General features: G+C 36.6%; 2 protein-coding genes across 6 annotated transcripts in view; one reads left to right on the top strand and one right to left on the bottom strand.

Moving 5' to 3' along the window:
• The window catches only part of cdc42ep4b (CDC42 effector protein (Rho GTPase binding) 4b), a 42,747-nt gene extending 30,933 nt beyond the window's left edge, over positions 1 to 11,814 (top strand). The window contains exons 2-3 of one of the 4 annotated variants that reach the window (XR_015504384.1): positions 7,743 to 9,952; positions 10,215 to 11,814. Coding sequence is in view for 1 of the 4 variants with exons in the window: in XM_087276831.1 (XP_087132957.1) it covers positions 7,938 to 8,948 (1,011 nt within the window). In the remaining 3 variants the exon portion in view is untranslated. Of the gene's footprint in view, positions 1 to 7,742 lie in introns of all 4 variants that reach the window. The other 3 variants (XR_015504383.1, XR_015504382.1, XM_087276831.1) reach the window with 3 other exon arrangements.
• Positions 11,452 to 17,668, bottom strand: si:ch211-152f22.4. 2 transcript variants are annotated; one of them, XM_087276796.1, is made up of 4 exons: positions 17,524 to 17,668; positions 17,272 to 17,379; positions 15,552 to 15,644; positions 11,452 to 15,464 (listed from the first exon to the last, which is right to left on the bottom strand). In XM_087276796.1, exons 1-4 carry the CDS (start codon positions 17,570 to 17,572, stop codon positions 14,131 to 14,133), a joined length of 1,584 nt encoding a protein of 527 aa, XP_087132922.1. In that variant the 5' UTR covers positions 17,573 to 17,668; the 3' UTR covers positions 11,452 to 14,130. The 2 variants fall into 2 exon arrangements, with proteins under 2 accessions (XP_087132922.1, XP_087132921.1); XM_087276795.1 differs by having other exon boundaries at positions 17,272 to 17,382; positions 17,524 to 17,667.
• Positions 17,669 to 17,903: the final 235 nt, after the last annotated feature.

The following is a 17,903-nucleotide window of genomic DNA, read 5'->3' as shown; positions in this document are numbered from 1 at the left end:
TTTTAATGAATTGTTTCAACTAAACAAAGTACAAATTAAGTTGTTTTATTTCTGCTAGTTGCCAATAAATGTGGCGTTTCTCATTTTCGTTTGATTTACAGTGTTGAGCTATAAAAAAATATGTCTAAAAGCAACAAAAAATGACCAACAACTGTATACATAAAGATTTATATCTAAAAAAATGACACAAGACAACAAGATTTACAAAAAATTATTAAACCTATATAGAAAAATAAAGAAAATATGTTAAAAACTAGTCTATATTCTTAGTATTCTTAGGTCATAATAATGAGCTAGTTCTGCAGCACATTGAAAGAGAGCTGATTTAGTGATAGAAGAACAGTTAGGAATAGAAGAATGGAGCAAAGCGCTCCCCTTTTAAATAAGTAATGATCACTCTTAAAAGATTCAAACAGATCTATAAATAAAAGTACTGTAACTTTAAGTGACAGCTATCTCATCTGACCTCCTCTTTATGCAAGAAGCCGATGTCATGATTACACAGAAAAATGATTATTGTGGTGAATTTGTGAATCATTTATTTTTCCCGCTCTTAAAGATGATATATCATGCCTCCTTTCATAAGATCTAAATAAATTTCTTGTGTCACCACAAAATTTTTGTGAAATTTTAGCTTAAAACACAAGACCTATCATTCTATATAGCTTTTTAAATATGCCTCTATTTCGTTGTGTGTAAAAATACACAGTTTTTGTGTGTGTCCCTTTAAATGCAAAGGAGCTGCTGCTCTCTAAAAGAGGGCGGTGCCTTTACAAGCTATTCTGACACTCTAAAAACAGCAAAACAAGAGTCTCTTGCAGCCAAAAATGACCAGTTTCAAATGTTAAATCACACGTGACGCGAGCTGCTGACCTTGAGTAGAAAAGGCATGCGTGCGCGCTCTACTTAATGATAGACGCGCACGCGTGTACTTTAGGGAACAGAACCTGCATACGTTGCGAGTAACAGGTAATACAGTTGTAAATAATATTCAGTTTGTGGCACAGCGTAATCGTTTGGGAGCCGTGCGGGAAGTATGAACAGCAGTCAAAATGAAACCGAAAGTGTGCACATAAATGGCATTTTAGAGTTATGATTATAACAAGCATTTGATATGTTTTTTCTTTCATAGCGAACCCACAGTTGTGCATTAAAATAAATGTTTACAATGTCAGTATAACTACCCTAGCCTATAAAATGTTCAATATAATCTGATAATGGCAAATTTTGATTTGCAGTGAATTAAATTGTCTAATATGACAGATTGCAAGCATATATCTCAAACATAATAATTCAACATCAGAATTATTATAAGTAGAATGGAATTAGGCTATTTATAGAAATCAGTAGACCTACACATTATTATCGATGTTGTGCCATATGTTTGTTTTTACCATACCTTTATTTTACATTTACAGAATCGTGGGAGAATCGTGATCTTTATTGAAAGCAAAAAAAAAAATCTCTTCTCATTTTAGCCAGAATTGTGCAGCTCTACCGTACAGCATTATTTTGATGTTTCCTCGAGCGAGAATGACACCGACGGAAACTTTCTGTTGTACACCATGCCCACTTATTAATGGTACCCTTTTGGCAGTGGAAACACAAGCCTGATAAAAGTGACATGTATCGACTCGCACCGTACTGTACCATTCAGTGGAAACGGGACATAAGATTACTCAAAACTGTCTCTGTCAGTGTTTTCAAACAATTATATTTGATTTACCAAAGTCCCACAATAGCCAATTTCACATGTCACATCCACAAGATGTGACGTCATACATAATAAAGCTTTTCCCTCATAGATTGCAAAAAGTCAAATAAAATTAGATCAATCACTTTTGTTCAATAGTGAGCCAACTCTTATCCTTTTGAATGGCTTCATTTTTTTGTGTTGTGCAGTTTAATTCACAGAATTTCTACAAAGTATGTTGTATACTGTAAACCCGCAGACATGTTTATTTTCCTCATATAACCCTGAAATTGCTCATATGCCCTTTAGCCTCTTATTGTGTGTACATAAATGTCCAAAATCCCCCCCAATTTTTTTCTCATTCCTTTTACCCACAATCCATCCCTTGTTGTTCTACCATGGCAGCCATAACGGCCTCCTGCCAGACAAGTCAGACTAATATATTATTTCTGGTGCGGGTGTTTGTATGAATGTTTTGGAGAGCAGGACGAGGCCCTGCAGATGTGTGTTCAGACCCTCACTGAGTTTGAACTGCAGTCTCCGCACAGCTGTAAAGTTGAGCTCTGATTTGTACACACACGTCCACAGGGATCTTAAGATGGTGCGTTTGTCTTTCAGGGCTTTGCTGTTAGGGTTTTTTTAGTGATGTGTAATGATGCTGAACACAAATGACATGCTCCGAAATCCCCTGAGTGTAGCTGCTAATGAAGCATTTAGATGCTGCGATTTGCTGGAAACAGGCATGAACGGGACCAAAGGAACTCGTCATTTGTTTCCTGGAAGCTTGGTTAATTCATTCAGGATGGCTGAAGACACTGAAACGTGTAAAAAGAAAAATCTTTTATTATTATTAATTTGTTGTATATATATATAATTTTTTATTTTTTTATTTTTTTAATAATAATTTAAAATAATAATTTTGGTAGCTAAGATGGACTTTGTGTTAAATTTGTATTATATCCAATATAATTTTAATAGTTGTTGAATGGCAAATTTTTAATAATGTTAAAGTTTAAGGACAAAAATACTGAATTTTTAAGCCAAACAAAATTAATTGCAACTAAAACCAGTTACATTTATTGCAATTAAACATGCCCTGTGAGTCATGTATATGTTTTGTATGAAGGGATTTTTCTCTCATTTGGAGTAATAGAGCTGTTGAGTTGTGATTTATGATGTTAATTTGTAGGCAAACCCTAAAGGCTAATTCAGCATTGGTTCCCTTGGGAAATTCCTAGCAGCTTTCGGTTATTGAGTAAGATTAGGTCTGAGGATCATATTACTTAAAGAGACTTTAACATTATGTTCAACAACATAAATAGAAAAGTCATATACAGTGTTCGAACTATATCGTGGCCTTTGGGGAGCTCAACGGAGGGATGGATCTTAAGAGTCCCTTGCACAATGATGTAGGGTAGGCTATATAGCACACAGGACCCCTGTCCTTACACAGCAATGTATAAACAAAAAAAATATAAATATAAAACAAATATTTATATGATTGTAACTAATATTACAAAGTAGGCTTAATGAACAAAACACGACAATAGTTTCGGTGTTCTTGTTAAAAAGTGTTTTTTAATTAATTAATTTTATTTTTATTTTTTTATACCATCTATAACTTTTTTGACCCTTGAAAATATCTTTTGAAGGATTTATTTTTACATGCATTAACAACAGCAGTCTATACAACAACATCGTTGTCTTATTTTATCTGCAGTGCTTCTGTGAGAGGAACATATTCATTTATATAAAATCAACAACACGTAGACGTTTCACTTAACAACAAAAATAAATAACCTCGTCATGTAGCCTATCATCTTTCTTTTCGCTCTTTAAACTCAAGATGATGGCATTTAGGACAGCATATGATTTTATATTGTACATAGCAGGTTACAGAATGTCATGGGATTTCACTTTTCTCTCCGGTAAAACACAATCACAAATTGGAAAATGAAAGCAACACCACTGGAAGGGGTTCCTTTCTCAAGTTTACCTGTTTTCAGCTTAATTGTCCAACATGTTTACATCAATGTCAAGGCTTATAAAACAAATTGTATTGGCCTACTGTACAAAACAAATAAAATTAAACAACCTCACTTCATTTGTTTCGGAAAATAAATAAGCAGTGTCTCAACATCCATGTCTTTTTTTTTTTCTTTTAAGTGAGGTGTAAATCGCCTTCATGCATGAATGAAGGATATTTTTGCACTTTTACCCATAATAATCCATGATCACATTACACAATACTGAAACCGCACTTCATAACACAATAACACATTGTCAATTATTTTATATATATATATATATATATATATATATATATATATATATATATATATATATATATATAATTTTAGCTCTAAACTAGGCCTTCCAAATAATGGGAAAATATGTGATATGTGAAATTTTTGTTTGTTTTGCAATTAATGATTTTTTTTTTCTTTTTGCAAAATGCTATTTTATCAGCAATGTAAAAAAATAATCATTTATTAATGTAATGATCATACTAAAATAAACAGGTAATATATTTTTTATGAGCTAAATATATATCATTTAGGCTTTAAAACACCACGAATGACTAAAAACCTCATCTGAAACACTGATTTTTATTGGCTGGTTTTAATTACCTCTTGTTTCCTAGAATTAGTATTTATTTTCAGCTCTAGGTTCATTTAACAGCACCTACAGCACATTTAACAGCACCTACTGCAGAGGTGGGGATAAAAATAGTAAAAGCCCCAACTGATTCATCAGATTCAAATAAACAACCTATATGCATATAGCATATATAATGCTTGACACATAAAATTTATGTAATTTTTTGCACTTCTCTGCAATGTGAATATTGCATATACTGTTATAACGATCATTTTTTCAATATGTTGTACAGCCCTACTCTAAACTATGCATAGTAAAATGGCATATAAGAACTATGCTGTTAAAATAAAATAAATAAATATATATATTTTGGTCTAGGGGTATGATTCTAGCTTGAAGTGCAAGATATGCCAGATTCATATCCCGGACGAGCCCCCAAATCCTTATTAGGGATATTTAAAAAAATATATATATAAGTGTCATCATTTACTTGCCCTACATTTATTTCAAATCTGTTTGAGTTTCTTTCTCCTATGGACACCAACATTCTTAAAAAATATTAGTTTGCCTTCAAATCGCTTTAAGCTCATTATTATTCTGGTTAAAAAAAACGCTTTCTTGGTTCTGTTTAGTTTAGATGTGATTAAAATCACTCACTCTGGAACTAGGCTGTCTTTCATTATAGTGCATGTATACAAACGCACATGCAACATGTAAATCTGAATCTGGGAGGGGGGAGCGATATGCTGCGATTCAACAATGAGGTCAAGCTGCCAGCGGGCAGAGCTGAATCCTCCGCAGGGACGCCTAGTTCTTTGACTCAAGTGGAGAGCTTATCGTTTATCAAACCCTCTTCTGTTCTCTCACAGCTACAGTCGCTCAATGGGCTTTTGTTGTCAGAGATGCAAATGTTTTGGTGGGGTGACGTGTCTTTGGAATATTGTTGCCTGGATCTCATTCATCCAGATGGCATGCACGCAAACCCGGGGGTGGTTATGAAGTCATGTTGAAAAACATGGAGAATTGTGAACAAATTGTCTAGACTGCCATTTGTACGTAGCTGTTTCCATCCTTGTTTTGAAGCAATCTGGCAATATTTTTTAAGGATTCTGTTTGTTGTCTTTGATCACAGTTGGTTTCAGCAAGTGATGCGTCTTAAGTCTTTTGTTTTCTGTTGGTGGTCATTTTAGGCTAATGGGCCCACTGTGTGTAAAGAAGCAGATAATCAGATTAGTAGGCCATAAATCACAGCGACCAGTCGGGGATCAGAAAGTTCACAGTGAACCCAAAGAGCACTTGAATTATGTTGTCAAGTCGTTTTCTCTCTCCTTTTTAGGCTTTTTTTTAATAACGTCTACAGTGACTTTACAATAGGATGATACATCATACAACCATCATTAGTCTTCCAAGACCTGCAATATGCTGCTGTATAAGAAAAGATTCAGGAAAAGAGACTAAAAACAAAATGAAAAGGGTGGTTTCAAATAGAATATGGCAAATTGATCGTCTTTGATATTGTAATTGTTATTATTGATAGAAAAACACACATGTACAGTAGCAGTAGTCAACCTTTGTGGACCAAAACCTTTCATCAAAGTTATCCTAAAACTATTCAACACTGGGTGTCTGCAGGGTCTTAAAAAGCATTAAAAGTTAATCAATCAATTATAAGAAAATGAAGGCCCTTAAAAGGGATTTAAATGTCTTAATTATGGTTTTACGAGGTCTTAAATTAAAGTGTTTGACTATAAAAAAGCATAAATATATTTATTTTCCTCCTAATATTAACAACGGCGTGGTCAATGCAAGCGACTGGTTCGGGCCAGGGCGCGTCCGGCATCCTCCGTCCGGGTGATGTCACATAATTTACAACAAACGCGGGAAGGTGATGTGATCCTCTCCACTTGTAGCAAAACCATAGCGCAAAACCGATGGCAAAATGGAAAAATGTATGTTTGCGTACTCCTGGAGGGAGAAAGACGAGTTTAAACAGTGGCTGAAGCCTGTCGCTGTAAACAACCACATAATTTATTCTTTCAAGCTTTGTTTCTTCCGAGCTTATCAGAGTTCTGTTGCATTGTTGTGCTCCATTGATTTATATAACTTCAACTGTTTATTAACAACTCTTTATTAGGTTAATGGTTTGATACTGATTAGAAGTTGAAGTGACGATGAGGTTTTAAAATATTCCCAAAAGATCTTTAAAGTCTTAAAGTATTGAAATTACATTTAGGATTCCTGCATATACCCTGCAACAACATTCATTCTTGTCTTAGGACAATTTTGAAAAACTATTGAAATCCACTTCAAATGTTGACTGCTGTTGATGTTCCTTATAATTTTTGCTAATACTATATTGGAAGTAGAATCACTAGTCTTTTATTTGCATGCCTAGTCACTTATGAGAAGTAAGGTGCAGTCAAAAGGAGGGTAAAAAATTGCAAGAAACCTGTCTAGTGAAAAGGAAAAAGTACCTTGTCAGCACTGGCTCTGGAAGGAAAATCTCAGGCAGCTGCAGTGGAGTAAAACAGAGAGTAAAGGTCTAGATTTCCTTGTGATATAAGAGTCTGGCGCATACTACAGAGAATTTTGCTCTGGATGGAGCTGAATTTAAAAAGAAATGCAACCTTTTACAGTGCTGTGCTTCCAGGATCCTCTTAGCTCATGGTTATGTAATCACAAAGTGAATGTGGATTTGGAAATAAATAAAGGGGATTTGTGATTGGGATTTGGGACTTGGACCACATTACTGCCCGTTATATGCACTGTATTTTTATTGAGTCTGCTGTTATTGTCGTTTGGCTCTTCAGCATCATTTAGAATACCAATACCCACTTTATCATTAACAGAAAATATTGATCATTTATTTTTTTCATTCAGTCTTAGGACTTTGTGCAGTTTAATACCAGATTCATCTATTGCTTAATATTGGTTCAAAAGTTCATAGCAAGCTAAGCTGAAAGTGTACAGAGCTTTTGTTTATGTGGTGGTGTGCTGACCACAATGCAAGAGTAAATCTGTCTGTAACAGGAGATCTGTAAATCTACACTCGTGCAACGTGTCACCCTTTCAAGCCCGCATTTCCTCAAAGAACAATATAAAGCTTTGTGACATTTGGGATGAAACGCAATGCCTTTTCAACCCTTTCCACCTCTCAGTTTTTGTGTTATGTAATACTTCAAGTGGCTTTAGTGGTAAAATGCTTCCCCTCTCTTCTTTCTCAAGGCCAAGTTTCCGTTATAATTAAACTGTTTAAAACTAAACTGGACATAAATTTAACAGGTGATGTCATGAGCATCAGCGGTCCAGAGTCTCCAGAAATTCCTACTTGTAATGTTTTCCATCAGCTGACGGTTGGACTGTAGTTCTAAAATGTCCTATTAGGCATTGAAAGGTAATTCTTCTAAAATAAAATGACATTCACCATGACTTTCCTCCTCTGTTACAGGTCAGCTTGCAGATGTTGACAGCTGGACGATCCACTTTAAGGATAAAAATGGCCATACATCCTAAATTTTTGGAAGAGTTTTTGTCCTGACCACTGTCCTGGATCTATACCGCCAGTAGAAAGAGTGACCCGTCTCTCAACAAGAAAAGACTTCTGTGGTTTAATTTTTCTGTGGACCGTACTTAAGCAATCATCATGCCTATTCTGAAGCAGCTTGTCTCCTCGTCATCCCAGTCAAAGCGGCGCTCACGTGCCGACCTCACTGCAGAGATGATCAGCGCACCTTTGGGAGACTTCCGTCACACAATGCACGTAGGTCGGGGAGGCGACGCATTTGGGGACACCTCTTTTCTTAGCACTCGCTCCGGGGAGCCACCAAAAGAGCCAGAGGTACAGCAGAGCTCGCCTAAACAGAGTCTCCTTTCCCGTACATTCCGAAGCAGCAAACGCTCGCAGTCAGTCAATCGTGACAAGCCTGACAAATCCAAACTGTCACCTCCAAGTGGCTCGCCGAGTTATGTGAAAAACGCAATCTCACTTCCATATTTGAATGATGAGGACTCGGGACGAGGTACTGGAATGCACCTTCCCAAAAGCGTGTCCTCAAGCCCACTGAAGAAACTTCCGGAAACTGATGTGAAGACATTTGACGGGAAGCCGCTTAATGGAGCAGCGGCTCTTGCTGTGTCAGACTTGGAGTTGGCTGAGAAGAATTTCGGTGAGCTGACTGACTTGCGTCCATCGGCTCCTTACACCGGAGGCATGAAGCACGCTGAGTCTATCATGTCCTTCCATATTGACCTGGGTCCTTCAATGCTTGGAGACATCCTGAGTGTGATGGAAAAGAAAGGCTTTGATGATGATGACTTGGGTTTTGAAGAGGGGAAGAGTAGTGAAGGACGTGGATCGCCACCCCAAAGTCCTCCTAATGAGGTGGAAGAAGAGGACCCTCTTCCTCCAACTCGCCCTCCACGCCAAAAGCCGGGCACTAACCCTTACACTCCAGAGCTCCAAACCAGAAACCACCAACACCTCGACAGCTGTTCTGTGTCCAGTTCAGGATCCACAGTGCTGGATGAAAAACCTCACAATCTGATCTATGATGGCAACATGGATAACATCAAGTACAGCGCGCCCAGAGTCCAAGACGACACGGACTTCTCCTATATGGATGAGGACGATGAGGATGAAGAGATTAGGGTGTAAAATGAACCGTATAAAGATGATTGGTCAGTTCAATTGATATATGTAAAGCTCCCGCACTGACATGGAGGACTGACTTTATAATGGAGATCAAAGGGAAAACTTGCGTTTAACCCTTGCTGAATGCTTTTTGCATACAATTCCTAGTTCAGATAAACAAACCTTCTGTTACTTGTAACTTTCAACAGAGCCGCTGCAGCTGTGAGAGGAATGTGCTTGTATGTTTGCATATGCCGAGGCAAGGGGATTCCATTTCAAATGGTAATTACAGTCCCGTGAGCATCATTAATGAATTCCAGTGTTGACCGCTGGGAATGCCAATACAGGAGGTTTGTGTGGAACCAAGCTTCAGATTTTCTCCCATTATCGACGCAGTACTCTGATACAGCTTGTTTATGCCTTTTGGACTCTGACACTACAATCTAATGCCAACAGTCTTAAGTTTCCTCACAGTTGTGGATTCTATCTTTAAGTTATATCCTATGTTTCTGCTTTGTATACTACAGTGTAAATGATGAAGTGATGAATGGAACGCCAGAAACGTATTTCAGCAGATTGCTTTAGGTCTGGCATGCGCTATTTTTTCCCCCTCTCTTGAGATTTGTTCATGTTTCAGATCTGGACTTTGTCTTACGGTCTGTGTTGTGTGTTTACGAGGATTTCCTGTCGGGTCACATGAAATTCTTCAATCTGGTTGATGGAATACAGAAACCGAAAGCTGTGGTGACGTTGCATTACTTGGCGGAAGAAATTTGAACCAATAATGACTTTTCCGGTTTTGTGTGAATGAGGATTGATCTTAAGAGGGCCGAGAAGTGTGCTATTTGATTATTGTTGTATAGGCTCAGAGATGAAGAGCGTATCTTTTATTCAGGGTCTAGCTTAGTGCCTCGAACTTCAAACCCTTGCTCATCAGCAGAAGTGGCTCTAGAGGGTTTTCATCTCTGAATGACTCTTGTAGGCCTTTGTGTTTCTTTGTTAGGCTTTTTAAGAGAGATCAAAATCCAGTGATAAGCCTGTAAGTTAGTGCTACTCTGTAAGTTAGTGCCATACACTCTCAGAAATAAAGGTGCGCGAGCTGTTACTGGGGTGGTACATTTTCAAAAGATACACATTTGTACCAAAAAGGTACTCAAAGGTATATATTAGTACCTAAAAAATACAAAAGTGTTCCTATAAAAAAAATGTAGGTACTAGAATATACTTTTGAGGTACCAATATGGACTCTTTAAGTACAAATGTGTACCTTTTGAAAAGGTACCACCCCAGTGACAGCTCACGCACCTTTATTTCTGAGAGTGTACCATTTTGTAAATGTACTTGATTTGAAATCAACAAGTAAACTTGACCACCTTGCGATGTAAAGCTTTCGCATAACTGTCCTTTATGAAGTGTGTGATTTCTGTGCTACTAGCTGCACCAACACTAAATTCCTTCCTGGAACTCAGTAAAATGACATTGGACGGTAATATTGGCTCAACCAATTATAAGACTTTGGAGGCGGGGCATATGTTTGCTCAATGGTAGGTGTGTAAATATTTCAAACTTGTTTTTTGGAATTCAGTTTAGTGCCTCAGAAATCACACACTCCACCTTTAGGTCTCGATTGCGAGACTTTCACAAGCTAGCAATAAAAAATATTAGCAGTTAGCTAATTTGCGCTAATACTAGCAAGATGTTTAACACCTTCAAAGATTCTAGTTTACCACATAAAGCATAACAAAGACATTTATTAAAGATCTGGTAACCTAGTGAGTGTTAATTGCAAACCTGTTTCTATCACATTAAGGTTTTGGGGGAGATAATTTAAAAGTGTTCCGCTCTCGATATATGTACATCATGTTCAGTTATTCATTTAATGTATATTTGAGTCTTTTGATTGACATTATGGTTTAGTCAACAGTGTTGGCCCTGTAATCTGACAATATAAGCACACTAAAAGCTGAAGAGAGCACTATTTTGTAGAATTGGTTATATCCATGACTTTATAAAGTTCTCTGTGGCCTTTACCTTCCCTTTGTCGATTTCTATTATGGCTTTGTGTTCATTAACTAAATTATTTCCTTGCTCATTTGTCAGTGTTTTCAATGATTTGTCAATCTGCATGTCTGTACAGAGGAAAAAGTAAGGTACGATAAATATGATTATTAGACAGGAACCAAGACATGTTGTAACACTATGGGGTTTTTCAGAACGGTTTGGAAAAGGGCTTTATTAATGGTGGATGAGAGGCCTTATATCTGGTTGAAATGCTGCATTTATGCTGTTTTGTCTGCTAGTACAGACTGAGGATAATCAAATGTGCCAATTTCTTCGAGCTCCCTTTTGTTGTCATTAATTTGTATGGGTTAAGGAAGTGTATTGGGGATATCATGCTGCATTCTTTTGAAGAAGACCAGATGTCCAGAGCTGGATTTGTGAGACTGAAAGTGAGCTGGAATGCTGGACTGTGATGGATTTTGAGAGAACCAGAGCTCCCTCTACAGTTGTTATATTTTTTCAGTAGTTTTCTTTCAGGCCGTTAATACTTAGTGTCTTTACTTAAGCTGAAAACTGTACCATCTATATATGATGGCATTAAAGGTTACCTTAGTTTCTTTGCTTTATTACTATACGAGCACAGTTGTGTACTCATTTACAGCACCACATCTTCATACAGTTTCTACAGACAATGGTTGACAAAGCACTAAAGCATAGTATAAAAGCTTTTCTTTCATTTCCAGGTATTCCCTTTCAATCTTATTGTTTTTTCATTTAATGTCTGTACCATTCTGTACTGAAATAATATATATAACGACCTGCCTCACTTTCCCTTGCAAAATAATTAACAGTTATATTTTTCAATAAAAGAGAAAGCTGACAAACTTCACTTGAGGGCCTTAATTTGTACCAATGTGCATTACTGTCAATGGAAGCCATCGTCAGGAGTGAAACTAGCATCCCAAACAGGTTGGATCATGTTGTGTTTTTCCAGTGCTGTAGATTTACATGCTTAATAATCATCCTCAGGCTAAATATTACTATATCAAGGTTATTCCAGTATGTGCAGAGTGCACTGATTATGCTGATGGATAAGATCTGACAAATACCACAATCAAATAGTATATTCCAGATAGTACATACTGCGGTGAACCTAAACATAACATTAAAATGGAGATACATGCAGTTTATTAAAAGTAACTAAAACAGTTTATATTATAGTTTTATACACATTGCCCATAGTCAAAATCATGAGACAAGTGCTGTGTATGTTGTGTAACTACTGCCATCTTGTGGTATACATTATATTGCCCATAGTCCAATCTACGATACTAAGAGTTTAGTTATGTTGTGTAACTACTGCCATCGTGTGGGCAGTCCCTATTAGTACAGTTTAGTAAAGCCTTTACAGTCTCTTTTTTTTCATAACCAAAACATTATTATATTATAGGTTTACATTTTATTGCCCGTAGTCAAATTTATTCAAAATCAGAGGTGTCCAAACTCGGTCCTGGAGGGCTGGTGTCCTGCTGAGTTTACCTCCAACTTGCCTCAAGAGCTTGATTATCTGGTTCAGGTGTGTTTGGACACCCCTGGTCAAATGCTTGTGACAAATGCAAAACTACAATGCTAAGAATTTAGATAGCCGAGTAACTACTGCCAACTTGTGGTCAGTCTCTATTAGTACAGCTACAGGTATCAACTTTTAAAAAATTAAATAGTGTGTAAACATCTGGATGTTTGTTATAAGTATAGCTGCATTTTCTTTTTTTTAACTTCTGATCAAACAGCAAAAAAAAGAGCTTAGCCATGAGTGAGTATATCACATAAAATCACATTCACCATCTTGTGCACGTAAATGCAACCAGTACATTTCTATAGTGTACCTAAAGGGAAAGTTCACCCAAAAGTTAATTCAGTTCCTAATTTAATTCTTTAATTCTGGTATAGGCCCTATTGGAATTGCTCTGTTTACTAATATTGTTGTAATTATTAATCTCCTAAATTAATCACATTTTTCAGGGTTCAAACATGCTTGCCCAGAAGTGCCGAAAATGTACGTTTGCTATAGGTTTTGGAAGTGGGCGTGGCAAAAAGCTACATTTCACACACATCCGAAAATTGGCATACACGTCAAATTATACAAAAAAGTTGTGCCGTTTTTGCCTTTTCCAGGCATTGTACTTTAACGAATTTCTCCTAGAGATTTTACCAGATCAACAGCAAAATTGGGTTTTGTCATCTAAAGGCCTTGGCGATGATAAATTGCGAAGATCTAAAGTTTTTGTAAAAGGGCATGTTCGTGGCGGCCTCTCAAACTTTGACGATTGGCCACAAAACAGGAAGTTGTTATAACTCAGGCATACATTGTCCAATCTGCCTCAAAATTCACACATTTGACGGTCTGCAGGGCTCCAGGGCCGGTGTCCTGCAGATTTTAGCTCCAACCCTAATCAAACACACCTGAACGAGCTAATTAAGGGTATACTTGAAACACCAAGGCAGGTGTGTTAAGGCAAGTTGGAGCTAAACCCGGCAGGGACACCGGCCCTCCAGGAACGAGATTGGTGACCCCTGATCTATTATTCGCCGAAGGGTGTGTCTGTAACGGACTGACCTAAGTGCAGTGTTTTGCCATGGAGGAGGAAGTACTTATAACCCAGCCAAGCAATGTCTGATCTGCTTGAAAATTCACAGGTTCGATTAGATTCGTCCTCCGAAGGCATCTACATGCCAGTATTGAGTTAGTCATAGTGCCACCTGCTGACAGAAGGAAGTTTGGCATAAATCAGTGATTTTATCAGATTTTTAAAATATATTAGCTTTATTATTGTCCACTGTTCCGTAATCCTAAGGCCCCTGGGCGGCGATGAGCCCGGGTGCAAGGTCCCTTTCATCGCTGCTTGCAGCTTTAATTTACTTTGTTGTTTCTTCTTTTTCAAAAATAAAGAATAAAATAAATCCATCAATGTGCACTAACAACCAGCATTCTTTAAATTATCTTCTTTAGAATTCAAAGAGATTAAACAATATGGTCATTTTCATTTTTGGGTGAACTATATCTCTTTGATGGCCAACACTAATCACTAGTCACTAATAGCACATATTTCTCAACTCTACATACAGCCCCTTTAAAGTGCACAGCTCCATTTGTTTACATTTTGTGTACATATGACAGTGTGTGTGTGTGTGTGTTGTGTTTTCTTCACAGGTTGCTGTTCAAAAACAGTATCATATTAAGATTTTCTGGCTCTAGACAATTTCTCCTGTTGATAATCTGAGATTCCTTCATCTGGTGCACATTCTCCATAGGGATGACCGTGGAGACCACTGAGAGGTTCTTGCGGGCCACTGATGACAGTTTTCTGAACTCTTCTGGTAGATTCCTCCAGAATTCAAGTGTACTCCCTGAAATATCCTTCATCTCCCAGTAGTTTAGCAGGACCGACTCATCACTTCTAGATTTATGACACACACTTTTAGATTCCCTCATTTGTCTCTTGATTTCTGCTTTGACATCTTCAATGCTGGAGTCCCGCAACACGCTGGTTTTGTACTGAGGGTCCAGCGCTGTGCAAACTCTAAACCAAAGGATTTGGTTGATCTTGCCAATATGATAATCACACTTCTCAGACAGTTTCTGTGCTATTCTGTTTTCCATCATCCCCAGGTTTCTCAGCCTCTCCTGCAGCATTTGGACAACCGGTATAATATTTGAGATGGAGATGAACCCTTGTCTTCCTACTTTCAGTGTGGCTTCCTTCAAAACATCCAACACTTTTACAATTTGATCAACTATTTTTCTTTCATTCTCGTTCAGGCAAAGATCAACTCGTTTGTCCACAAAAACCTCAAAGATGGCTGGCCACTGCTCTAAGATCGTCTTCAGCATGTAAAAGGTAGGAAGCCATTTTAGACCAGAGGACTGAGTCAGTTCTCTTGACTGGAGCTTTAGAGAAATGCGGTGTTTCTGGAGATGCTGTGAAGCCTCGTCACTTTGGTGGAAAAATGCAACTATTTGCTGACATTTCCTAAGCAAAAGTTCCCAATCAGAGAGGGTTTCCCTGACAACTTTATCCAGAGTGAAAGCAAAACAAGGTATGAAGGTCCATTTGCGTATGTTGTTTTGGGCCCTTTTTATGCCGTCAACATTTGTGACCACAAATTGAGTCTTTTCAGTGATGTTCCACTCTTTGGAAATCCTCAAAAGTTGCTCCACAACACTTTCAGCTGTGCTTTTGTGGATTAAATGTGCCGTATCGAGCACATATGATTTCAGTTCCCAGTTTTCATTGATTAGGTGACCGGCCACAGTCAGGTAAAAGGTGTTTTTATTGGAGCTCCACAATTCAGCTGAGAGAACAAGGTTATGTGCTTTATTGACTGAACGCTGTACTTCTACCCGCTTTGTCCTGTAAAAACTCTGAAGTTCACATCGGATACTTGACTGAGATAAAGGGGCTTCTATGTTGACAGAGCTTAAGGGCTGCAGGTCCTTTATAATTATATTCAGAAGTTTCTTGATTCCTGAGCCCAGACCTGAGTGAAATTAAATACATGAGATGTGAACTAAAAGAATATTTTCTTGTATAGTGAAATGAAAAAGGTGAAATTTCACCACGTTACCTTTGTTTGTAGGGAATTCTTGTTGAATATGAGGCTGGGCTTGTTGGTTTGTTTGGACACGTAAAAAAGGCCTGCCATGGAGAAACTTTCTCCCTATAAGAACAGAAAAGATTGATAATTTAATCATTAATTTAATTTAGACATTAATTTATAAGTCCTTATTTTTTAGATACTAGTATTTTTTACATGAAGTACTACTAATACTTATTTATTAGATACTAGTGCATATTTTTTAGATATAGTGCATTTTAAAAAAATATTCTAGTGTTTACTCATTAGACACTACTTCTTTTTTATTAGATACCTGTAATTAATACTAGTACTTATTCATTAGGTACTAGTACTTACTCATTAGATATTACTTATCAAATAGATACTAGTTCTTGTATTTTAGGTACTTGTACTTATTCATCAGATATTACTTATTAAATAGGTACTAGTTCTTAATTTTAGATACTAGTACTTATTCATTAGATATTACTCATTAAATATATACTAGTTATTATTAATTAGATACTAGTACTTATTCGTTAGATACTAGTATGGCAAGCCGTTTAGACATTAATTTATAACCCGTACCTGTTTTCAAGTTACTAGTCCTTATTTTTTAGATACTAGTATCTTTTACATAAGTACAACTAGTCTAGTACTTATTCATTAGATTCTAGTCCCTATTCTGTAGATATAGTGCTTTTTTAAATATACTAGTGTTTACTCATTAGACACTAGTTCTTTTTTATTAGATACTAGTACCTATTAAATAGATACTACACTGAAAAAAAATATTTAATAATGATTCCTTGGATTTACTATTTTTTTTACGTTAAGTGGTTGTAAACAACTTATTTGGGCTGAATTTAAACAAAAAAATTAAGTTGAACATTATTAAATTCAATTTGTTAATTTGCCTTATTCATACTTATTCATTGGGTGCTAGTACTTATTCATTGGTCATGTGTTGTTTTTCAGTTGAAATAAAACTTTTACATGTTTTCCATGCATAAGAAGGCTTTACCAATCAACCTATAAAGTGTTAATTACTGTGAAATGTGAAGAGGTTAATTGCCATATTATGTGCACATAAAGTGTAGTAGGCTGCTACATGAGACAACACATCCTGTTTGTGGCTATGCAGAGAGTTCTGAGAATGACAGGATGTATGAGCTTGTGTATGAGCCGTGTGTGTGCTATGAGGAGACATTTGCCTTAAATGTCAACTGTTAAGAGAAGAAGTTAGATACAGCAAACAACTGTGATATAAAAGGTGTCTCTGAAAGAGAGTTCAGAGTTGAACCTCTGTTGTTACTTTTAGTTTCTTTCCTGCGTGAGCAAATAAAACTTATAATTTTTGACAGATTGACTCCGAACCCATTTTTGAACATGCGCTGGACCCTTTGAAGTCCAACAGTTACTAGTTCTTATTCATTAGATATTACCTATTAAATTGATACTAGTTCTTATTTATTAGAAACTAGTACTTATTCATTAGATACTAGAGCTTATTAATTAGGTAATAGTACTTATTCATTAGATACTAGTACTTATTAATTAGTACTTATTCATGAAATATTACTTATTAAATTAATTTTAGTTCTTATTTATTAGAAACTAGTACTTATTCATTAGATACTAGTGCTCATTAATTAGGTACTAGTACTTAATTATGAAACATTACTTACTCTTATTCAAACATCTTGATTAGTAGTTTCTGGCAACTTACCTCTGTCTGAAGTGTGGTTTCTCTCTGGTTTGTACACACGTGGATACGGAAGCTGCATGAATTTATTGCGGGACAAATGTCCATGTCTGCTGCCTCTGTGGTGATGATCTACTAGAAGTGCACATTTGGAGAAAGAGATCAAACGAAGCTTTGTGATTCTGGCAATGTACATTAGATCAAAGAGAGAGATATACGTATAAATGTTTTTTAAAATATCCTTCTTATATCTCCAGAAACAGATCTGAAACCTACCAAAGTGAACTCTTTTTCTCTTCATGTCTCTGTGCATCCTCGAAGCCATTTCTGACAGGCTGTCAGAGTCTTAAGTTGTTCAGTAGATTTGCTTTCAATTCTGCCCCTGGTTGTTGATTTGAATATGCAGTTGTATAACATGCCACCTGACTTTTAAAGGGCGTGTAAGGGGTGAAACTATATGGCAAGCAGTTTTCACATCTAATCAATAACGTATACTGGTCTCTATTTTTATGCTCTTTTAATTTACTTTAATATCTTTTCCATTTGCAGTAGTAATGTTCTTGTTCTTCTTATTAAATTATTCTTATTCATTACATGGTGCATATATTAAAGACTATAGTTCCTATTTGTGAGATGTTCTATTGTTATCAATTTCA

The sequence above is a fragment of the Danio rerio genome, chromosome 12 (assembly GCF_052040795.2).
Source record: "Danio rerio strain M-AB ecotype USA chromosome 12, GRCz13ab, whole genome shotgun sequence".
NCBI lineage: Eukaryota > Metazoa > Chordata > Actinopteri > Cypriniformes > Danionidae > Danio > Danio rerio.
This window is presented reverse-complemented; position numbering and strand designations above follow the sequence as displayed.